The following is a 24,594-nucleotide window of genomic DNA, read 5'->3' on the forward strand; positions in this document are numbered from 1 at the left end:
ACTTTCTGCTGCTATAAGGAATATTAAATTAACTATTCGTTATTATTGTGCTCTTCTGTGTAGACACTAATGTTCTTAATTAGAGATTGGAGCTATCCTTATGAACACTCGTATGGCTTGGAAGGAGGAAAAAAATTTCTAGAAAAGCGATTGCAGGTAAGTTACGACTTACAGAACTCACACTAGCTCCTTAGTTCAGGTGCTGTTCCGTGTTTGAGATAGCTACACATGATTGCCTAAATATTTTCTGCTTGCTATTTTCTCGTAATAGAAATGATATTTAAATATGTGACATCAAGTGATTGCCTTTGTACGATCTACATTTTTATAGAAGTTCAGAAAAAGGCTAGACTGTGTTAAATCTATTCATAAACTTCCTGCCATTAAACTCAATTATAAATCTCGTGGTCCGCTCCACAGAGCCATTTAGAATTCTTATTTTGCTTTTTTTAGGTAAAGCAAAACCAGCATGAAGAGCTTCAGAACGTAAGGAAGCATATTCGCTCGTGTTTCAGCAACCTTGGCTGTTTCCTGTTGCCCCACCCTGGTCTTAAAGTTGCGACTAATCCAAATTTTGATGGGAGGTTGAATGGTAGGAAGCATTTCATTGTGTTAATTGCTTTGGATATATATCACTGACATTGTTTTGTTGTAGCACAGAACTTGCCTTAAATCTAGGTTTTATTGAAGAGTTTGGGGTTAAAAGGTAAAACTTAAGTGTGCATTGGCATATTCTCTTTTTGGGTTGTTAAACATATGGAGGAATTAAGTGATTATTTTTTTCCTGGTTCTGTGTTGCTTTTTAAGTTCTCAGGTAGCTGTTGGCTGTAACCTTGCAGATTTAACATTATCCAAGATGGCCAGGGGTGGGATTCTGCAGTGTCTAAAATCAAAGGATTTACAAGCAGAATCCCAGGAATTCCACTCACATTTTGGTGGGTGAGGAGCTGTTAATGTGCCAAAGGATGGTGTAGAAAAAAAAATTCTTGCGTCTTGTGGAGTTCCCACCAATTATGTGCTGGGAAGAGAGATTTGAGAGGTTATACTGTGAGTGGTCTTCAAATAATTTATTCTAGTTACTCCAGTACTATATAGATGAAGGGAAAAACCCTACTCTGGCAATTGGAAACTATTGTAAAACTTCTTTAAGCCCTAAATATTTCTTCAGGATAAGCAAATTATTCTGAGTCAGGAAGCATTGTTTTTTTTTTTTTTTTTTTTAAGGGATTTGTTGTCAGTGTATTTTTCTAGAGAAGAAACTCATTATTACTTGAAATTGAGCTGTACCACCTTTTTCTCTGACTGATTCAATTTCCACCAGACATTGATGATGATTTCAAGAGAGAGCTGCGGGATCTGGTTCCATTACTACTTGCTCCTGAAAACTTGGTAGAGAAAGAGATCAGTGGATCCAAGGTGACTTGTAGAGATCTTGTAGAATATTTTAAGGTAGGCAAACGCTTGTACTAATTATTTTTTCATGCCTTACAAAAATTATCCTAATTTTAGAATGCGTTCCCAAAGAAGAGAGGATAGTATCTAGGTTGCCACTCACTGATGAACTTTAGGTAGTTGTGACTTTAATTTCAGCACTTCGACTGAAACTGGTATGCATGGTTTTCCACCAGACCAGCTCTAAGGGTGATCGAGCCACCGGGGGTCGATTTAGCTAATCTAATGAAGATCCGCTAAATCGCTCGCCGATCGCCAATCACTCGCCCGTCGGCTCCGGTACTCCACCAGAACAAGAAGCATAAGGTAAGTCGACAGGAGAGTTTCTCCTGTCGACACAGCGCGGTGTAGACACCGCAAAAGTTTGACCTAAGCTACGTCGACATAGCTGGAGTTGTGTAACTTAGGTCGACTGACCCCCATGGTGTAGACCTGCCCTAAGTGAATTACTGTTTTGGCTGTGCCTTTAGATAGGTGTAGGACCAAAAGGCAAATCTTAAAAAAAAAAAAAAAAAAAAAAAAAAAAAAAATATTTAATAGAGATTATCACTTCTAGTATCCTTAAACTGAGTTTGAGTGAGACAACTTAGAGCAAAGTGCCAATCTTGGTCCTGATATAACTTTAAATATAGGTATTGTGTGTAATTACACCTGTAATTAAAGTTGTCTAAGCACGTCCATTTGAAGAGCTGTTTTCCTAAGTTCATAACTTAGTCAAATTTTGGGGCTGAAATTGTCCATGTTCTCTCTCAACCTGAGAGAACTCTTCTTTGAAACGTTAGAATAAAGATGGCATAGCTGTTTTTAATGACTTTTGTGTAGGGAGCACACACTTGTTGCTGTTTAACCAAAACAAAACACTTCTGCCACCTTTGAAGGCCTGTGGTGTCTCAGGGGTTACGGCAGAAACTTGAGAATAAGCAGTGTGTAGTTCCTAAGTTTCCAGTAAAAAGTGACAGCGTCCTGTCCAGGACTCTTTGTTGCTTTTTACAAATCCAGACTAACATGGCTACCCCTCTGATACTTAAGTTTCCAGTGTGCCTTTTGGTGGTCTGGTGAAAAATCTGTTGTGACCTGGGGAGAATTGCAAGGGTTTAAAAACTTGTATCATGCAGGCACACTGCTGTTGTCAGAGAAGAAAAGGGTTGTTTTTCCGAACCTCACAATGTTGTGTTGGCTCCACTTACGCATGTGTGGGTAAATTCTGAACAACTTCATTTGTAATATGAGGGGGTGTGCAAAGTAGGATCTGTGAAGGCATATAGGGCATGAAGCAGGGGCTCTGCAGCAACCCTTCCTTTCTGTTCTGCACACCCAGCAATGTTTGTTTGCTACCTAGCAAATAGTTCTTCATGGTCAAACTTCTTTTTAAAACAAAATCCCCTTGGAAATTCCAGATCAAAAGCTACATTAAAAGAACGTGACGGTTTCAAAGTGAAGCACTTGAGTCAGGAAATACTTAAGGCAGCACTGACAACCAAAACTCTGGCCCTGGTGAGCCAATGTAGTAGAACAGTCTTTAATTACGTGATTGCATGCAGATTTTTTTCTCCATAGGACCTCTGCCTCACTTGGTTCAGGGATTGGCTGTTTAGTGAATGTGAAAGGGACCACACCTGAAAAGTGAGGATAAAATACATAAAAATTTAAGAACAGCTGCCTGATTCACGTTGCACTGTCCAACCTGTGCAATGAATGACATGGGGTGCTGTGAGAAGACTAATATGTGATCATGCAAATAAAGACTCACAACATATAGGCACTAGGGAGTAGAACTAAGGTTAGGAGGGCAACCTTAAGTCAGGAAATAGTGACGTTGAGAGCTTTTCTTTGCTGTTCTCCTGATTTAGTTCATGTCTGTTATTCAGAAGAGTTCCATGCAGATTGGCCACTTACTTGTCTCATAACACAGAACTCTGGGTGTTCAGGGGGCCCTGTTCTTTGACTTCCGTTCTGAAAGTGGAAGTCCCACCCCCAGCATAGAGGTCTGTACATCAGCATCAGGGACCAGGACTAACAGCGGGGAAGGAGAAATCCCCCTTCTCTCTCTCCCTCCCCTACTCCTAGAGATGGATAACTATGAGGGAGAGGGGTACAGGAGGAACAACAGAAGAGTTCAGTGTGCTAGCTAGTGCAACTGGCCCAAAGCAGTGAACTCCCTGCTGCTGGCCAGAGCCCCCGTTTCCCATTAATCTCACCCAGAAGGCCTAAGTTCCTTCCCCAGCTCACTGCATACAGGGCATTGCTCCCCACCGACCTCTGAGGAGTGTGCAGATTGGACACAAGTACGTTGTCCTCTTCCTTTCCTCCTAGCCACAGACACAGGACAACGGAAGCTCTTGGGGTGGGGAGCTGAGGACCAGCTTGATTGTAATCAGCCCACTTAGCGTCCCAGCACACCCTGCCATCCCAGCCGTCCCTCCCATGTCCCAGGGTGGGTAGTTCCTTCACCTTCCCCCAGATTCTCTTATTCCTTTAGGGGTGGGGACATAAGTGTTCCTCCACCCCCAACTTGTTTACTGTCTGGGGATGGGGTGTCACTCTGCTGCTCCAGATTCTGGGGAGGGCACGTGTGTGTGCGGGGGGCGTTGTCTTCCCCCTCAACTTTGAGGGGTTCTCCCTAGCCCCCCAGAAATGCCCCCCACATACATTTGGGGGATGAGGGTGGGGGGGGAGGGATATAGGTGCTCACTCTTCCCTGATGGGCTCCAGGCTGCCACTCCTTGAAACAGTAGTAGCCTCTTCTCTTCAAAACCCTCTTCTATGTGGTAGGCCTCAGCCCTGGTGATGTACAAACCCACCCGAACAGGGGATGGAGCCGTTGGGCTCTGAAAAGGGCTAGTATGGTGTCTCTAAACAGACCTATTTTTAATAAAATAAACCCCCAAGATTCATCCCTGACTCACTTTGTGTGTGTGTGTGTGTGTGTGTGTGTGTGTGTGTGTGTGTGTGTGTGTAAATTGTAAACGTGTCAGTGAGAAGAACCTTCAAATGAAGCAAGTAGAAAGCGTTTTTAATACCATGATAGACATATAGCTCTAATCTTGGTAAACACACATATTAATTGCCATGTGTCGCTACAGTATTGCTTTGATTCACTCAATATGGAGATTAGTAGGGACAGCATTTATTATAAGGGGTTTGGAATGTAAAGGGATTAAAGTGTTGAGATATTTGTGTAAATGTCCGTTGTAGATTATTTTACTCCTACATGTAGAGATTTGCTTACTTGAATATTTAGGATTAACCTGAAGGACTGATTTGGACCCTGGCTTTCTTCCCATCATAAATGCTCAGGTCAAAAAAGAATCAATAAAACAAAATTTAATTAATTGTTTTGTTTTTCAGGCTTACATTAAAATCTATCAGGGAGAGGCGCTACCTCATCCTAAATCAATGCTCCAGGTATTTCCTTATCCTTTAAACATAAGCAGAGTGAAGAAACAAAAATTAAATTCTTTGCAATCATTAAGGGATGCATTTCTTCAAGAGACTGAAGATTGTGACTGAAGTGTTAGCACCCATGGGGCATGTTTCTTCAAGAAGGGCCGAGGCAGTTACCCACTTGAGGGCTTGTGTGGGTTCAGAATCACCTGAAGTGGTAGCCACTGGGGTTCTGATGTATATTAGCATATCCACTCCTTCAAAACCTTGCCATGTGGTCTACATTTTGACTCAGTTTCCAGTATTGTTTTTATTAGCTTAGTGTCTAGTGCTAATAGATAGGAGCACTTAGTCAGTTAGATGTCTGCACCATTACATGGTGACATGCCACTCTTCACTTTGTGAGTCTGTATCAGATAAGGTAACTGTACCAATATTCCCCTCCATGGCTGATCCAGGGAGGAAGATCAGATTTAGATTGAGCTTTGGGCAGTTCAGTCATGCCTTGTTCAAGTGTACAATGCTTACGTTGTTTGGGGTTTAGGACTTGCAACAAGGAGGTGCTCCGTTTGTGCTGGCTTTACCTCTTGGGTCTTGAGGGATAGATGGCTGAAAGCCCCTTTTAATGAAAGAAGCCGGAGGAGTTCTTTGGTTTAGAATCTGAAATTGTTCTGGGTACCTCCCCTTCAAGGAATCATCTCCTCCTTGGACTTGTCTAAGGGTTCAGAAAGCCACTTCCAGTGCTCCCTCAGATCAAAAGACAAGGGATGGACTCCAGTGGATCGCCACTTCCCTTCCTCCTTCCCCCTGTGACTTTGAGGGGGAGGATGGGACTACATTCTTTCCTGTAACATTAATTAGACTGGTTGGCTCTGACATGGAAACATGCATGACCCAAAAAGACACTGCTTACTAGAAATTCTGAGCCTGCAACCGCAGGCCTGTGACCTGGCAGAGATAATACACTCAGGGGAGAGGGGGAAACTGCTTTTTATACAGCGATGGAATTTTTTTCTGACCACTTTCTAATATGTTAATTTGGATATCCTTTTCCAGTTGGTAACCATCAAAATAGTCTCTTCCATACCTGTCTTATGATAGAAAAATCATGTACAGGCCTATGGGTGTATAATTACGTAGCTTTTCTAGAGTGCCAGGGCTGAAATCTTTGCTTCTAGTGAGCTGTTTTAATCTATTTTACAGCAGATCCTTTATTTGTTCACATGGAAGGGTTTCTTTGGGTCTGAAGTTAATGGGTAAACATTCAAAATGAAATGGTACAAAACTGGTTAAAGGTGTTGGTGCTTCAGAACGTAGAACTAATATTACTGGCAAGTCCGATACAACCATGTACAGTGCTTGGTCAATATCTGTACGCTTTCATTTTCCCAAGGCAACAGCTGAAGCCAATAATCTTGCTGCAGTAGCAGGAGCAAAAGACACCTACAACAAAGGCATGGAGCAGGTATGTTGATTACAAAATTAAAGCAACGGTATGTGTAGTAAGGCCTCTGTTGTAGAGTTGTGCACAATGTGGTGTTAAACGGTTACATGGTTAACATACTAATGGACAAACTGGCTGAGCATCAGGACTCCATGTGTGAAGATCACACATGCAGCAAAAGTCACAAGATCACTCATGAGGGAGGGAGAAGGAAATTGATGGTGAGGGAGGGGGGGCGGGATTGAGATGTATTTTCTACATGTGGAACACCACATACTAAATGACTTGAGAATTCTATTAGCAGCAGCTGATTAAAAAGATATGAAGCAGCTAGTAGAATGAACAGATGCATTTGGTGATAGCATCACTGTGCAGGGTTCATACTAAAAAACATAACAAAAAATGGTTTGGGTTTTGCCGATATTACACGACTGATTTCTGATAATTTTCTATACGGCTATAGAGCAATAGCTACTGTTAGCCATAAAATGTGGAGATTAAAAGGTACTTAAATATTCAGTATTTGCAAAATCCACCAGAGGGTCCTGTGGCACCTTTAAGACTAACAGAAGTATTGGAGCATAAGCTTTCGTGGGTGAATGCCCACTTCATCAGACGCAAAGCTTATGCTCCAATACTTCTGTTAGTCTTAAAGGTGCCACAGGACCCTCTGTTGCTTTTTACAGATTCAGACTAACACGGCTACCCCTCTGATACTTGCAAAATCCAAAACGTTTCTTCCAAATAGCTACATGTAGCTAACAATTTCATTCACCATATGCTACTTCAAACTCCATTGAGAAGGTATTCTGTTATAGTGAACTCATTACCAAGGCCCATTGCCATCTTCCGACCATGAAGTTGGGCAACTGTTTAAAGCCACTTATCACAGAACCATTGACACCATATGGGAAATTCTGAAATACGATTGTACATGTACGTTATAGATATCAGGAGATCTTTCGCTTACTGTGGAGCATGTTCCCATGAAAATAGCATCAATTTAAGAGTTCATCTGCTCCTGTAGCTACAGTAAATTAGTGCCGTGACCACCTCTTGACTAACTGTGTGCAGTACTGGCCACCACACCACAAAAAGGATATTGCATAAGAACATAACGGCCACACTGGGTCAGACCAAAGGTCCATCTACCCGAGAATCCTGTCTTCCGACAGTGGCCAATGCCAGGTGCCCCAGAGGGAATGAAGAGAACAGGGCAGTTATCGAGTGATCCATCCCCTGTCACCTATTCCCAGCTTCTGGCAAACAGAGGCTAGGGACACCATCCCTGTCCATCTTGGCTAATAGCCATTTACGGACCTATCCCCCATGAATTTATCTAGCTCTTTTTTAACCCTGTTATAGTTTTGGCCTTCAAAACATCCTCTGGCAAGGAGTTCCACAGGTTGACTATGCATTGTGTGAAGAAATACTTCCTTTTGTTTGTTTTAAATCTGCTCCTATTAATTTCATTTGGTAACCCCTAGTTCTTGTGTTATGAGAAGGAGTACATAACACTTCCTTATTTACTTTCTCCACACCAGTCATGATCTTATAGACCTCTATCATATCCCCCCTTAGTCATCTCTTTTCCAAGCTGAAAAGTCCCAATCTTATTTCTCTCCCTTCATACGGAAGCTGTTTCATACCCCTAAGCATTTTTGTTGCCCTTTTCTGAACCTTTTCCAATTCCAATATATCTTTTTTTGAGATGGGGCAACCACATCTGCACACTGTATTCAAGGTGTGGGCATACCGTGGATTTATATAGAGGCGATATGATATTTTCTGTCTTATTCTCTATCCCTTTGTTAATGAGTCCCAACATTGCAGATCAGGAGAGCTTGGAGATGTGTGACAAGAGTGATCAAGGGCCTGGAAAAACTGTCATACGAGGAGAGAAGCGACTGGGATTGTTTGCCTTAGAAAGGAGATTAAAGGGGAATGAGTCTATAAAATAATGAATGGTACCCAGAAGGAGATCAGGAATTTTTGTTCTCCCTGTCTCCCGACCCCAGAACAAGGGGATGCATCACATCAAACTAAAAGGTGGCAAATTCAAAACAGATTAAAGGAAATCCTTTTTCACACAATTTGTAATTGGACTGTAGAGCTCACAGCCAGAGAAAGTCATCGAGGCTAAGAACTTAATATGATCCAAAAAGATTGGGTACGTGTGGTTATCAAGCATATCATTAACTATAACAATTCTAGATGAGAAAACCTTTGGCAGGGATACTAAACCTCACGCTTCAGGGTTTAAACTGGTCTTTTCTCTATTAGAGATCAGGATGATGCCTAATGTGGGCAGATTACCCCTCATTTACCCACTGCAGGGTTCTTACACCTTTCTCTGCAGCATCTCGTGCTGGACTCTGTCAGAGACAGGATTCTGGACTAGGTAGACTCCGGGTCTGCTCCAGCCTGGCAATCCCTATGTAATAAAAAGGAGTAGGAGAATTCCCACTTTGTGAAGACCTTTGAGGTTTTCAGATGAATTGTTAAAAAAGTGCTGAATTATTTCCCAGCTGAAGTCATGACTGGCCTGGGAGATGATTGCAATATTGGAGGATTTAGACTTCAGGTAAGGAATAAACAGGAACAGATGTTTTCTTACAGATCCTGTTTTCATAGGAACTTCCCAGGAGTGGGTGGGTCAGCTTTTGTGGCCCGCATCATGCGGGAGGTCAGACTAGATGATCATAATGGTCCCTTCTGACTTAAGAGTCTGAGTCTATAAGTGATGTAGTTTATGTAATAAGTGTGGCTAAACAAAACAAGTCCTTATAAAACATCTTCTGGATAACTTTGAACACTTTCTGTACCAAGTCTTGATGTGACAGATGGGTCTGAAACTTTTGACACTAACAGAGTAGAAATAATTGTTTTGGTCTTTATCTTGATTAACACTAGTTTTAATCAAGTCTTTAGTGTCAGTATTACCAATTCGCCTAGGAGCCCAAGTCATGGACTAGAACCCCATTATGCAGGGTGCTGTATAAATACTGCCGAAAAAGAGTCCCTGTCCCAAAGAGTTTACAATCTAAGTATGATGAGGAAGAACAGGCGGATACAGACATGGAAACAATGAGGCCACATGGGTCACCTTGATGAGCAATGGTCTCACTACAGTTAAGCTGCTGGTGTGCGCATGGGGGCAGCATGGGAGGAAGCATGAAGGGACTTGTTTGAGAATTTAACTAGTGGTTGATGGATGCTGACCTCATGGGCCAGTCGAAGGTGGGAGGCTGAGCATGCCCAAGTACCTCCTCAGGTAGAGGGAGGCCTTTATCATTCAAATCACCTGCTTGCCTTAGGGAATCTGATGCACAGATGAAAAGGTAATGTTATGTGATGGGCAGCTGGAGTATTCCTTGGAGTCTGTCTTCACACTCTGCTGAATTTACCAAGAGCCAAGGAATTATGACAGCGTTTTTGTGAACTCAGACTATGGCCCAGTGTGTTTGATTCTGTGTAGACCTGTTAAATCTGCTGTGTCTGAAATCATCCCAACTTTGAGAGAGCCATGCTTATGGGGGAGTGTTCCTGGGCTGGACACTGTTCAGAATGCTCCAAAGCTGAAGTTCTGAGCAGACTAAAAATGCTTCCCCAGCCTCTGGTTCTTGTTTGTTGCATCATAACTGGCTCAGTCAACTCCTTTTGCTCGACTGACTGGCGAGAGCGGCTCCATGCTGTGGGTCCCATCCTCTGGTTTCACATCAATGATTTTATAGCATTTCCTCTGTTCCTTTAAAAGCTCTCTTGGAAAGGAACCATGGCAGCAATGGATATTTGCCCCTTTCAAGAGGGGGTTGGGGCTGCAACACAAGCAGAGAGATGGACACAGCTAGGGCTTTGACCAAGCTCATGAGACACTGGTTGTACAGTCCTAGTGGCTTATACTAGCTAAACCCAGTAGGTTCCTAGTCTGGCTGGAGATGGCACAGTGGCTGATCCATCAAGCTAGCTACCTTTCCACATATGATCACTTAGCACCACAGCACCGATTTGCATCCTAGCTTAGGGTTTGTTCTTGTTAGCCGGGCTGCCGAGGGTGGAAATTGAGTAGTTTGAAGTCTTGCAAGTAGTGTCTTATGTGCCCTTCTAACTGACCAGAAAATCATGTAACTTTTTAATTGGAGGTAGTTTGGTGAATCACTTTAAATTGCTCCCCCAAACAACTTGATTGCTTTCTGTAGTCCAGAAATGAAGAGCTGGCACCTTCCGAGATCCGATTGATATTTCAGACTCTGAGCCATTAGAGTTCTGTGAAATCAAGTTTCTGATATGGAATATTTAAATCTACAAGATACAGTCACAGCTTCCAGCAGGGCTTTTAAAAAAAAATCCACCCTTCCATGGGGAGAAAGGGAAGCTTTCCCAGGCTGGGGCATCATGTTTTGAAGAATCTCGGGTTTTCCTGGGGGAGGGAATGTTTCTAACCCTTCTGGGCTGTAAGTGAACAGTGTCACTTGGCGCAGTGCTGTCTTCTCAAGTCGGCAGGCACAGCTACAGCATGTGCCACTATTGATAGCTTTGCCCAGCTGCAGCACAGTGAAAACGGGGGATCGACAAGGCCTAGCTGGCATCAGTGGGTGGTTTCACCCTGCTAGGTCCAAAGCAGAGGCTGAGGCGAGGGCTAGAGTTCACTACCCCTTTCCCACCTGTTTTAACAACAGCCAGGTGGTTCTGAGATTCTACTTCACCTAAAGGGAGAGAATTGCTCCTGTGTACTTATTCTGTAAAGGTCAGTGTTACAGCGGGTCCACAGTTTCCTCACTGCCACTGAGCCCCTTGCCCCCCCCCCCCCAAAAAAAAAAAACAAAAACAAAAACAAACAAACAAACGCTGGAGAATATAAAGTCATGTTAGTCTGAACATTACCAGATGGTTGAGGCTATTTCTGATTCTTAGGCTTCAGTCTGAAACAGGAGTGTCTTAACCACTTACTTGGAGCTTTGGCGTATTCTGACCTTGGTCAGCTGCAGGGTGCTCGAACTACTGCCCTCTAAGAATCAAACATCAAGCAAGTTATGGTTTGTTGTTGTTTTGAATGCAGTGTTGAACAGCACAAGCTCTTCCTGCTGTACCCTGACCCTTCACCTCTGGTTATTCTTCTCACAGGTTTGTGGTGGAGATAAGCCTTACATTGCTCCATCAGACCTAGAGAGACAGCACCAGGATTTTAAAGAGTCAGCTGTCAAACAGTTCTGTTCTGTGAAAAAAATGGGAGGAGAGGAGTTCTGTCGGCGCTACCAGGACCAGCTTGAAGCGGAGCTCGATGAAATCTATGCAAACTTTGTGAAGCACAATGATGGCAAAAACATCTTTTATGCTGCTCGTACCCCTGCCACTCTATTTGCTGTTATGTTTGCCATGTATATCATCTCAGGACTGACTGGCTTCCTTGGTATGAACTCCATCGCTAGCCTGTGCAATCTCATCATGGGGCTAGCGCTGATATCCCTTTGTACTTGGGCATACGTTAAGTACTCTGGGGAATTCAGAGAAGTTGGAACAGCCATTGATCAAATTGCTGAAGCATTATGGGAACAGGTTGGTATCTATTTCACTATGAAAGTGTCCTTTCTTGGACGAGCTTGCCAATCACAATTCCTGTTTAATGCTGTTAATCAGAAAGGGTTCTAGAGTCGAATAAAAGAATCCTAGTTCTTTTGGAAGGTAAAATGAACTCAGAAGTGTAGACATTGGGTAACTCTCAAGGAGGATACCTTGGAGAAATCAGACTATAAAGCCAGCCCAGGATATCATCCAGTGTCTAATTATCTGAGGTCTTTGCTGGCACTAAGTTCTGAGAGTAGCACAAAGGTGAAAGGATTTTTGTTAAAAATCCTTGTTGATTACTTCTCTGAAAAGTAAATTTAAAAAGCCGGTGAAGGATTCTTAGAGAAGTAAGTTAAAGTTGTACATCTTCATTCCTGATATGGTGCATGTGAGACTCCATCGATTTATTGGTGCAAGTGCTCTGACACCACAATACTGCCCAGAATCACCTCTGTATCGGTCCCCTCTTGCTGTTGGATAGAGTGCATGGCACTGACGAGAGGTTAAGTAAAGACTGCAGGGAAGAAAATTAGAGGTAATGAATACCTCCAAGGAGTCCACCTTGCAGTAGCTTCCACAGGAGGAATGGCTGTGCTGTCTCATCTTGGGAAAACAGACGGGTTTAAACGTTACTAATAACGTTTTGAGTAGCATAGTGGCTGGTATAGTTGCCAATGTAAAAATGTTTGCCGGAACCAGTGGTTCTCAACCTGTGGCCCAATCAGCGCACAGCTTGGCCCATGTGACCTCAGGGCCATACAAGTAATATATATGTTGTGTGGATGTGGTCCATATAACACATAGAAAGCTGCATATGTGGCCCACAATAGTAAATAGGTTGAGAACCACTGGCTGGAACAATTGGCCTTTTAAAAGCCAACATAGGATATGATCTTACATTAAGGTAGCAAATATGGTAGATGACTTTTCATTCAACTCTTAATCTGGGAACATGTCATTTTGCCTTTATTGCCTCAAGTCAATCTTGTTGCTACTTTATCTGATTGGCCAACTGTATGGGTCCAACTTGGCGGTTCGCATATAGGATTTTTGATGGCTTTTCAGAGATTGAATAGGAAATGCCTTTAGGAAAGGTTAGCTCTAATACCTATAGTGTGGTGGAAGTGAAACTTTTTGGATGTGATGCAATGACTTGTGTTGAGATCTCAGATGAGAGATGTGATGCTAAAAAGTGACAAGCAAATACTTGTATGAGGTAGAAAATCAATAATTAAGGCCTCACAATGGAAACTGGCTGTTTAAATACTGAATCTCGGTTCAGGATTACTGTATGTAAAATGGTACGGGGCAATGTGCAGGATAGGAGTAATATGGTGATAAATCTTTGTTCTCAACTACGTAAGTTACCTTTGACAGATTTTCTCTTATTAAAGTGCAGGAAGCAAAACTAGACGATAGGGTTGTAATTTGAGGAAATCTGTTAAATTCTCGTAATTTACTTTCTATGTCCTAATTCCGGAAGCTTTGAAACAATCTATACCCTCCTGCAGTGAGAGATAAATTCTGACTTCAGAATAGTTTCGTCCTAGCTTGAAGTGGCTTCCTCGAGTATAGACTTCTTCAGCATCACATGTAAAACTGGGGTTTCTAAGCATGCGGTTGGGTCGTCTCTCCAAGGAAGAGACGAGGTCATAGTAAATCAACACTTAAGTTTTGCCAGCAGAGCTATGTTGGTTCAGGGTGTGTGGAGGAAAATCACACCCCAACTGACCTAGCTATGCTGACCAAGACTCCGGTATAGCTGCAGTTATACTGGCATAAAAGCTTTTTACTGGTGTCACTTTGCTTGGGGACTCTCTTGCTGGTGAAAGCTCCATTCCAGCTAAGAGGGTTTGTCAGTACAACTGTACCGACTAACCCTTTCTAGTGTAGACAATGTGACGGGTTCGGTCACAGAGACCCCCTTGGGACTGTCATCTGATGTGCTGAAATTACCTCTGAGCCCGTTTTTCCTGCCAGCTTGGGACTCCAGAACCCTGTCTTGTTGAGCCAGACACGCCAGCCTGCTGCAGCACAGACCCAGGTCTGGTCCACGCCCCCAAAGTTGCAGACTTTAACCAAAAACTGCTCAGCAGGTCACCTATCTCCAGCACCCAGAGCCCAATGGGATCCAAACCCTAAATAAATCTGTTTTACTCTGTATAAAGCATACACAGGGTAAACTCATAAATTGTCTGCTCTCTAGAACACTGATAGACAGATATGCACAGCTGTTTGCTCCCCCAGGTATTAATCACTTATTCTGGGTTAATTAATAAACAAAAGTGATTTTTATTAAGTATAAAAAGTAGGATTTAAGTGGTTTCAAGTAATAAGACAGAACAAAATAAGTTACCAAGCAAAATAAAACAAAACACGCAAGTCTAAGCCTAATACATTAAGAAATTGTTTACAGGTAAATCTCAGCCTAAGATGTCCCAGTAAGCTTCTTTAACAGACTAGACTCCTTCCTAGTCTGGGCCTGATCCTTTCCCCTGGTACAGACCTTGTTAGTTCCAGCAGCCATCTTAGGTGAAAAGCAGGGGCTTTCTCATGAATGGGACCCCTCTTTGTTCTCTCCCATCCCCTCTTCTAGCTTTGGCACAAGGTGGGAATCTTTTGTCTCTCTGGGTCCCCACCCCTCCTTCTAAATGGAAAAGCCCCAGGTTTAAGATGGATCCCACCATTCTTTCTGGGTTGGCTGAACACAGGAAGGCTTGCAAGTAAACAGCCATTTACAATCAATTCTTCTAGTCAATGGGAGCCATCAAGATTCTAAACCATCATCAATGTCCCACACTTTGCATAATTACAATAGTACCTCAGAGTTGTACTTTATATTTCTAGCTTCAGATACAAGAATTATACATACATACAAATAGGATGATCACACTCGGTAGATTATAAGCTTTGTAATGATACCTTACAAGGGACCTTTTGCATAAAGCATATTCCAGTTACATCATAGCCACAAAAAGAACAGGAGTACTTGTGGCACCTTAGAGACTAACAAATTAGAGCATAAGCTTTCGTGGGCTACAGCCCACTTCTTCCTTTTGCGGATACAGACTAACACGGCTGCTACTCTGAAACCTATCATAGCCACACTCGGCGTATTTCCATAAAACATATGGAGTGCAACATCACAGACAACAGCTGTCATTGCCATTGGGACTGTACGTTGTACTGTGAGATAAGAACCAGTTCCTCTGATTGCTAGCCTAATGCCTGGCTTACACTTAAAAATGAGATTGACCGATTTGTGTTGCTCAGGGCTGTAGTTAGTTCAATGTAGCCGCAGCTACTCTGATGGAAGAATTCTTTCTCAGAGATGGATTAGCTATGTCAGTGATGGAGGAGTTCTTCCCAAGGTAGGAAACATCTACACTATGGATCTCTCAGGGCACAGCTGGAGCTGTGTTGCTGCAGCAGCGGTAGTGTAGATGTGCCCTTAATCATTCTGCAACTGAAGGTGGATTCCTTTGCCCAGTGTCTCATGCATGTTCTTGCTACTGACTTCTAAATCTCTCTGCTTTTCTCTTTTCTCTTTGCTTCAGAGGAATCCCAGGAAGGTGAGAAATTAGCAGCAATTAGTCTTATTAATTAGTTGCCTTTATTTTCCTACTGCTTGCTACGAGTCCTTTTCCTAACAGCTGAATTCATATTTTAGGTGTGTTCCAAACTCTTTGAAGTTGTTAGACGTCGAATGATTCGCCGTGTTCTTACATCAGTGCAACGACAGCGACTCTCGTCCAACAATAACAAGAAGAAAAATTAGACAGTATTTTTACATTTCTTTCTGTATCTGAAGTGTTCACACTTACACATATAGGACAATAGGCAGGACCGTCTGGGCCGGTCTGCATAAATGCTGTAACCCTACCAGATTGATGCTGCTTATAGGGTATGGAACTGCACATCCATCTTCTAGGAACTGTAAAGTGGTTTGAATTCAGTGAAATGATGCCGTGTAGGAGGAAATTGGTTTTGTTCATGATTCACCTCATTACAGTAGCACCACAGCTCTTTACCATTTCCTTTGTAGTGCATCACATTTTCGTTTTTTATTTTTCAGATTCCAAGATCTTAATTTTTTTCATTACTTGAATTCTTGTATTTTATATATTTTAAAGGGTTATTTGATTTACCTCATCTTTATTTTGCACATTTCTCATACCACAGGTATTGAAGCCCCTGAGTGATAATTTGATGGAGGATAACATGAGGCAGTCTGTAACAAACTCTATCAAAGCAGGCCTCACTGAACAGGTGTCTCATCATGCCAGGTTAAAGACAGACTGACAATTCATCTCCTCTTCAACTCTGCCCTCTCATCCTAGACATGCTGTACAATGAGAACTCAATACAAATAAACCAAAGTTTACAATCAACTATAGATGTAGTTTAGTGTGACTGGCTTCACTGATTGGTGCCATCAAGTATGAAAAATAAGTGTCAACGTTAAGCATTCTCTTTAATCTGCTTCTAAGACAGACCAGTGCCATGGAGACTGGTAAATGCGGGGACTCTAAATGCAGTTGTTGTGTGTTGTGCACGTGTCCCAGGGTGAGTGACTTTCCTCCTTTTCTGAGAAGGTGCAGTGTCTGGTGTGCAATGGAAATGTATCCTCTGTACAAGGATATTTCAGGGAAGTAATTGTCAAATGTGTACAAGGAAATCTTGTAACCATGTGTTTAGCCACCCAATATCCCATTGGAACTTTTAACTTCCGGAGTATTTATAAAATCACTGTATCAAGAGTCTGACTGAAATGTCAGTGCTAGCTGGCATCAGTGAAGCCAATATTGAGCCACTGTATAAAGATCTTGCTTTACTGCTTTTTACACTACTGTTATCCGAATGCATGTTGGTTCCCTACAAAAAATGACATTAGAACTAACTATTGTAACCAAGGAAGTGATTCAAAGTGTACATTTGTCTTGCCTTTTTTGATTCACAAACTTTGTCCTACAGGAGATGCATATCAGAAAACTGAGCTGTCTTTTTCTGCAGTTTCGCCTTCATGTATCTAATACGCCATTAATTTTACTGGGGGGGAAGTTCCATCCAAAAAAAGTTGCCTACAGCTATGAAGCAATGAGTTAGGACTGTCTGTACAGCGTGTTTAGTTTTTATTTTTAAGAAGTCAGATAGGGCGTGTATATGAAATATAAATATATAAATACAATTTTGTATCAAAGTTTTGTAGTTTATGGCAAAACCTGGTTCTGTGGTAGGCTAAGTACAGTCCCTGTGACGGAATGCTTGTGGCTCATGTAAACGTGTGAATGCATAAACGGTTTGACGTTTTTGATATATTTGTGATATTTACCTGCCTTGAGCACTGCGATCTCTCACCCCCTGGGAAATCAATGGGAATGTTGGTTGTGAAACTTCTTGTCCTCTGTTGCATTTTAAAGTTATTTCCTGTAATTTATTTTCAGTACATGATTAAAATAAGTTGTGTATATATGAAATGAAACTCATCTTTCTTCTTTAAGAAATGTTGGTGTGTCTGTATTCCCCTAGATAAATCATGTCAGCTATTGAATCTGAAACGATAAAACAAGAATTGCACAAATGTGCTCCAGCTTTTAATGAAGATGAACTGTGAAAATATATTGCTCCCCTTTCATGCTGGCATGTCTCTCTTTGAAAGAGAACACTTTGTCTAGCAAGTCTTGTAAATAAATAAATTAAAAAATTGTGGTGGTATAAGAGCTCATCCTAATTAATACACCCCTACCCTGATATAACGCAACCTGATAGAACACGAATTTGGATATAACGCAGTAAAGCAGCTCTCTGGGGGGGGGGGGGGGGGCTGCGCACTGCGGTGGATCAAAGCAAGTTCGATATAAGGCGGTAAGATTTTTTTGGCTCCCGAGGACAGCGTTATATTGGGGTAGAGGTGTAGACCTCATAAAGCATGCTACTTCACTTGTTGAGTTGCATGTAAGTTTCCGAACTTCATTGATTGTATTTTTCAGAAACTTTCATAGATTCATAGATTCATAGATTCTAGGACTGGAAGGGACCTCGAGAGGTCATCGAGTCCAGTCCCCTGCCCGCATGGCAGGACCAAATACTGCCTAGACCATCCCTAGTAGACATTTATCTAACCTACCCTTAAATATCTCCAGAGACGGAGATTCCACAACCTCCCTAGGCAATTTGTTCCAGTGTTTAACCACCCTGACAGTTAGGAACTTTTTCCTAATGTCCAATCTAGACCTCCCTTGCTGCAGTTTAAACCCATTGTTTCTGGTTCTATCCTTAGAGGCTAAGGTGAACAAGTTCTCTCCCTCCTCCTTATGACACCCTTTTATATACCTGAAAACTGCTATCATGTCCCCTCTCAGTCTTCTCTTTTCCAAACTAAACAAACCCAATTCTTTCAGCCTTCCTTCATAGGTCATGTTCTCAAGACCTTTAATCATTCTTGTTGCTCTTCTTTGGACCCTTTCCAGTTTCTCCACATCTTTTTTAAAATGCGGCGCCCAGAACTGGACACAATACTCCAGCTGAGGCCTAACCAGAGCAGAGTAGAGCGGAAGAATGACTTCTCGTGTCTTGCTCACAACACACCTGTTAATGCATCCCAGAATCATGTTTGCTTTTTTTGCAACAGCATCACACTGTTGACTCATATTTAGCTTGTGGTCCACTATAACCCCTAGATCCCTTTCTGCCGTACTCCTTCCTAGACAGTCTTTTCCCATTCTGTATGTGTGAAATTGATTTTTCCTTCCTAAGTGGAGCACTTTGCATTTATCTTTGTTAAACTTCATCCTGTTTAACTCAGACCATTTCTCCAATTTGTCCAGATCATTTTGAATTATGACCCTGTCCTCCAAAGTAGTTGCAATCCCTCCCAGTTTGGTATCATCCGCAAACTTAATAAGCGTACTTTCTATGCCAATATCTAAGTCGTTGATGAAGATATTGAACAGAGCCGGTCCCAAAACAGACCCCTGCGGTACCCCACTCGTTACGCCTTTCCAGCAGGATTGGGAACCATTAATAACAACTCTCTGAGTACGATTATCCAGCCAGTTATGCACCCACCTTATAGTAGCCCCATCTAATTTGTATTTGCCTAGTTTATCGATAAGAATATCATGCGAGACCGTATCAAATGCCTTACTAAAGTCTAGGTATACCACATCCACCGCTTCACCCTTATCCACAAGGCTCGTTATCCTATCAAAGAAAGCTATCAGATTGGTTTGACATGATTTGTTCTTCACAAATCCATGCTGGCTATTCCCTATCACCTTACCACCTTCCAAGTGTTGGCAGATGATTTCCTTAATTACTTGCTCCATTATCTTCCCTGGCACAGAAGTTAAACTAACTGGTCTGTAGTTACCTGGGTTGTTTTTAGTTCCCTTTTTATAGATGGGCACTATATTTGCCCTTTTCCAGTCTTCTGGAATCTCTCCCGTCTCCCATGACTTTCCAAAGATAATAGCTAGAGGCTCAGATACCTCCTCTATTAGCTCCTTGAGTATTCTAGGATGCATTTCATCAGGCCCGGGTGACTTGCAGGCATCTAACTTTTCTAAGTGATTTTTAACTTGTTCTTTTTTTATTTTATCCGCTAAACCTACCCCCTTCCCATTAGCATTCACTATGTTAGGCATTCCTTCAGACTTCTCGGTGAAGACCGAAACAAAGAAGTCATTAAGCATCTCTGCCATTTCCAAGTTTCCTGTTACTGTTTCTCCCTCTTCACTAAGCAGTTTTGTTATGGATTGTGACCTTCAATTCCATATGTATTAAACTGATATGAACTAAAATGTTCTCAAATATATATAATAAGCCTAAAGAAGGGTAACTAAATAGCATCTTAACTATTTCAGTTTCACCTGAAAATGATCAGTTGTGCAATGGATCGTTTTGCATTCATCATTACTTACCTTGTAGCAAAAGTGTGAAACTGATTGGTTAAAGCTTCTAGAACTTCCTTTTTCAGACAAATCAAGTTAAATCTAAAAATATGATGCACTAGGCATAAGGGAATTCTGCCATGATTGTTTCATGCAATGGGCAATAAATTCAGATGGGAAACAATTGGAACATCAATGTAGCTTGTCTATTTTTTTTCTGGAGTAGCAGGTGTTTTGAGTCTGGAGAAAGTCTTTACCTCACACACCTTCTCTGAGTTAATCTTTTATTGGACCAACTTTTGTTGGTGAAAGATGAGCCTTCAAGCTACAAAGAACTCTAACTAAAACAGGCATATACAGTAGGTTATGTGGTTTCTTTAAAATTTAACAAGATTGGATGCAGGACAGCAAATAGAACATTTGAAGGGGTTTTTTTGGCTGGTGTTTGACAATCTAGTAAATTACAACAAAGATAAAAGAATTCTACACTGCCTTCACAATGGTGCCAACTTACTCCATCATAAAGAAGAACAGGAGTACTTGTGGCACCTTAGAGACTAACAAATTTATTAGAGCATAAGCTTTCGTGGACTACAGCCCACTTCTTCGGATGCATAAAGAAGTGGGCTGTAGTCCACGAAAGCTTATGCTCTAATAAATTTGTTAGTCTCTAAGGTGCCACAAGTACTTCTGTTCTTTTTGCGGATACAGACTAACACGGCTGTTACTCCATCATAGCACTCCCTTCTTTCTGAAGGATTGTCAAGCTCATTTCACAGCCCCTATAACACTGCTGGCAGCGCTGGCCATCAGGTTGTGGTGGAAGAATGTATGTCACCTACAGCAAAACTGTCCCAAACCCATCTGCTCCTTGGATGTCTTGCTAAAAAACCTATACACAAATGTTAGCCTGATGAGATCCTAAATTAATTGAACGACTGCAGGCAACACTTCTTGCATTCCCAGTTCTGGGTCTAAAGTGGAAGATTTGATATGCCTTCTACAGTATAGGGGTTTGACTTCTGCATGATCAACTTTGTTTCAGAAAACTTGTCTTAAACCCACTGAGTAAGTTAAACTTCTGTTTATTTCAGCTTTCCATCTCTGTACCAATACTTAGTCTTTCATCCAGGTTTCTTCAAGAGGAATTCTGTAAATATCAACTGGCTTGTTATAAACTACCATAAGCATTTCACCAGAAAGTGTTTTAATGCTGAAGCTTCCCCTCCCTTCAGCTGGAGGCCCTTTTGTAGGTGGCTGCTTGTATCCAAGACTGTTGGGCAGGGGTAAAGTGGAGCATGGTGCCAGCTGTAGGTACAGGCCTTCAACTTTCATCTCCCTTTTTGTGGCAATAAGTGGAGAAAGCTACTGCTGAAGCCAGTTTAGCTGACCTATAACATGAGTGTTGCTCTAACACTCAAGAAAAACCTTGTGTGATGTTCTAACTCAAATTCCAAACAGATGTCCATCTCTTAACCCATGTCCTGGAGCCAAGGATCCAGCAGGTGCTTGAAGTGGCCTCTTCAGCACTGCCAATTTTTGATATTTTTTTTTTTTATTTTAAAGCTCCAGCTGTCATGATTGCACCAAAATCTCAGCTGCTTCAATCTTGCAGTGCTCCTGGCTGTGAAGTAAAGCTTGGACCTGTGACCTCAAAAGCTCTAAAACTTTTGTGTATTTTAGAAATGATTTTTTAGCTTGTCTCCTGTTTCTAAGTAGCTGAGCACCTTGCCCTCTCTCCAAGGGTGCTGTGAGGACAATACAGCACTGTTGGGCAGTGTAGCACTGTTGCACAGAGATGAAGGGCTCTAGTGAGGTCACATTGTCCAACAGGCCAGGGACTAGCACAATTACATGGGATCTGGAAGCTGTTTTCAGATCCTGATTTGGAGCAGGGACTTCAACCAGGTTTTCCACATCCCAGGTGCACCTCCTAACCACTTTGCTGTGGGTAGGTGTCTCTACCCCCTGTCCTAAGACCTGTCTTAGGTACCTAACTTTCGCAGTGGTAGTGTGACTGTAGATCGCAACCGAAGTTAAATGCCTAAACCTCTGAGCAGTGAGTAGGCCACACCCCTCCCTCATGCAGCTCCATGTTCAGTTTCAGTGAATCCCATTCTTGTGTGCCTGCCTCTCATGTTGAGTAAGCTATTCTAGGTCTGAAATCACCTGCTTCTAAAGCTTGTCAAATCTCAACAGATGTAGAAATGTGTGCAGGTATAACTAAGAGTGGATTCTTGTTACTGCTTTATCCTTAATACAGTTGAGTCATCCTCAGTTTAATTACTGAAAGTTACAGAACAATTAATTCTAGATACTGTATTGAATGTGAACATTAGGGTGCAAACAGATTCTGAATGCCTGGTTGCTACTAACCATGTTCTGAAGACTGAACAGTGGTGGTGGAACTGACAGTAGCTACCCTTTGCTTTGCAGGGTTGTACATGCTTCCAGACTCCTACTGAACTATCAAAACACCTCTTGCCAGCAACACCGAGCAGCAAGAAACAGCTTCAGCAGGCTTGACTGAAGTCTACTGCTATTCCTTTTGGATTGAGTGTTTGCACCTGTCTGTCATGGATACTTTAAATGGGAATCCAGACACCCCCACCCTTGCTGAGAATCACAAGTGCTGAACTGCACCTGTTTCTCTGATGTCTGCATCAATAGAACAGAGGAAGAGGCATAACTTAAGTTGGGAGCAAAGCAAGGGAATCCCTACCTGGCATTTTTCTGATAGTTTTAGACTGTCTCAGAAGATGCTGATTTAGGTTTACCCAAGGAGTAAACCTTCCCATGCTTCTAAAAACAGCCTGCTGAAGGCAAAGTGTGTTGTCCTGCTGTAAAGCTCCTAAACTGAAATGGATTCCTTTCTGAAAGGCTTAGAACAGCATGGTGGGTGACCTTCTCTCAAAGGCCAGGGCTGACTGCTGATGTGGCGGACTGCAGCCTAGAACCAGTAGGCAGAGACCCTCCTTTGGCCTCAGCTATGGGACCCTCTAAGAACCTAAATGAGCTGAGGATATTGTCCCCCTAGAGTACAGGACTAAGCATTTTCTAGAACTTTATTTTCCAAAACTGTCCAGCTGTTTACTCACTAATCATCACAGCACCCCTGTAGAGTAGGGGGTAAGTATTACTCATTTTACAGATGGGGATGAGACCGGTGAAGTGACTGTCCAATATCTGATACTACTTGTATGATACACCTGAAGGCCTCCCTGCATGTCACCAACTACCTTATTTTGTATGTTTGATGCCACCTCTGAAAGAGTAGTTAACTCCAAACACAGTTAGAAGCCTGACTCTGCTTTCCAGTACATTTTGAGGACTAAGCCTTGAAATTGAAATCCAAAACTTGACACTGGAGCCAGATTTCAGTCTTTCACCCCATAGAACATAAGATCTGCTCCCACTGCAGCTTACCGCTCATGGTAGGGATCACATGCAGTGCACTGAAGAGGAAGTACCCGTCCCCTATGGAAATGGCTTACAGCCCTTGGGAGCAGCTGGTGGTTAGGTGTGGCCAGTGCAGTGAGAGGACACTACTACATTTTAACCTGCTCACCAGTTGCTCTGCTCACCAAGGGAATGAGGCTTTAAAAAAAAAAAATAAAAAGTGTGTCCATCTTTACTGAGGGACTCCTGCCTCATTCAGTGAGCACTAGCCATCTTGTGATGTGTGGGGCTGCCAATTCTGCAACTCCTATCAAGACTGGGGATGAGTGGCCAAGTTTCAGCCCCACCCATCTTAGAAGATTGGGGCTCCTGAAAGTTACCAGAGACACTTATTTTCAGATGAATGAAAAAAGGAACTGTGCAGCAAAAGAACTAGAGCCCCCTCTAGCTACTGTAATCCAACAGTCTTGGTATTTATTTGTTACTGACAGAACCAACCTTTGCTCTACCCAGATTGGGTTTCTGTGGGTACATCTACACTACAGGGGGGAGTCGATTTAAGATACGCAAATTCAGCTACGTGAATAGCGTAGCTGAATTCGACGTATCGCAGCCGACTTACCCCGCTGTGAGGACGGCGGCAAAATCGACTTCTGCGGCTTTGTCGACGGCGCTTACTCCCACCTCCGCTGGTGGAGTAAGAGTGTCCATTCGGGGATCGATTGTTGCGTCCTGATGGGACGCGATAAATCGATCCCCAAGAGGTCGATTTCTACCCGCCGATTCAGGTGGGTAGTGTAGACCTAGTCTGTGACTATATTCAAATAAATCAGGCACCTACAGGTTTGCAGAGATGCCTGTAAATGTTAGATTAAGTGCTGATCAGCTCCCATTCTCATGCTCCACCCCTGCTGCTTTCAACAACCCCATGAATAAGGTCTGTCAGAGGCTAAACGCTGCAAGGGAACCCAGTGGTCCACGACAGCAAGACATTCACCAACCCCCTATGCCATTAGAAATCTAACTCCCAAGCAGCCCTATTGCTCCTACAGTTGCTGCTGTTCAACACTCCACAATCTACCAGCACTGAAATGCCACTTCAGATATCCCTAATCTCACCGAGACAGGGGAGTCCCCACATTGGGTCTGATACAAAAGTAAACAGCTTGTGCACTTGGCCACCATGAACTTATCTTAGAAACTAGTACTACTTGCTTTCCAAGAGTGGAAGAGTTCAGACTCATGCTGACTTCCTTTCCTTGCACAAACCAGCAAGGAACTTACAGGAATGTTGCAACTGGAATAAACATGACTGGGAAGTTTGCGTGTTATGTTTTTGATGGGCTTAAGTATATTTGATGTCTATTGCCATTTCATAACACTGCATCCAACTGTAAAAACACCTCTTTGGACCGAGTTTAGTGCTAGTTCCCATCTTAGACTTCACGTGATCCGAGG

The 24,594-nt window shown here is 42.5% G+C and overlaps 1 protein-coding gene across 2 annotated transcripts in view; it reads left to right on the forward strand.

The window, feature by feature from the left end:
• The window catches only part of ATL2 (atlastin GTPase 2), a 56,623-nt gene extending 39,310 nt beyond the window's left edge, over positions 1–17,313 (forward strand). The window contains exons 7-15 of one of the 2 annotated variants that reach the window (XM_054022768.1): positions 64–156; positions 454–592; positions 1,322–1,449; positions 4,801–4,857; positions 6,230–6,301; positions 11,405–11,836; positions 15,403–15,417; positions 15,516–15,626; positions 16,028–16,117. In XM_054022768.1, coding sequence (XP_053878743.1) covers positions 64–156; positions 454–592; positions 1,322–1,449; positions 4,801–4,857; positions 6,230–6,301; positions 11,405–11,836; positions 15,403–15,417; positions 15,516–15,623 — 1,044 coding nt within the window. In that variant the 3' untranslated portion in view covers positions 15,624–15,626; positions 16,028–16,117. Of the gene's footprint in view, positions 1–63; positions 157–453; positions 593–1,321; positions 1,450–4,800; positions 4,858–6,229; positions 6,302–11,404; positions 11,837–15,402; positions 15,418–15,515; positions 15,627–16,027 lie in introns of both variants that reach the window. The other variant, XM_054022769.1, reaches the window with a different exon arrangement.
• The last annotated feature ends 7,281 nt before the right edge of the window (positions 17,314–24,594 follow it).

The sequence above is a fragment of the Malaclemys terrapin genome, chromosome 3 (genome assembly GCF_027887155.1).
Source record: "Malaclemys terrapin pileata isolate rMalTer1 chromosome 3, rMalTer1.hap1, whole genome shotgun sequence".
Lineage (NCBI taxonomy): Eukaryota > Metazoa > Chordata > Testudines > Emydidae > Malaclemys > Malaclemys terrapin.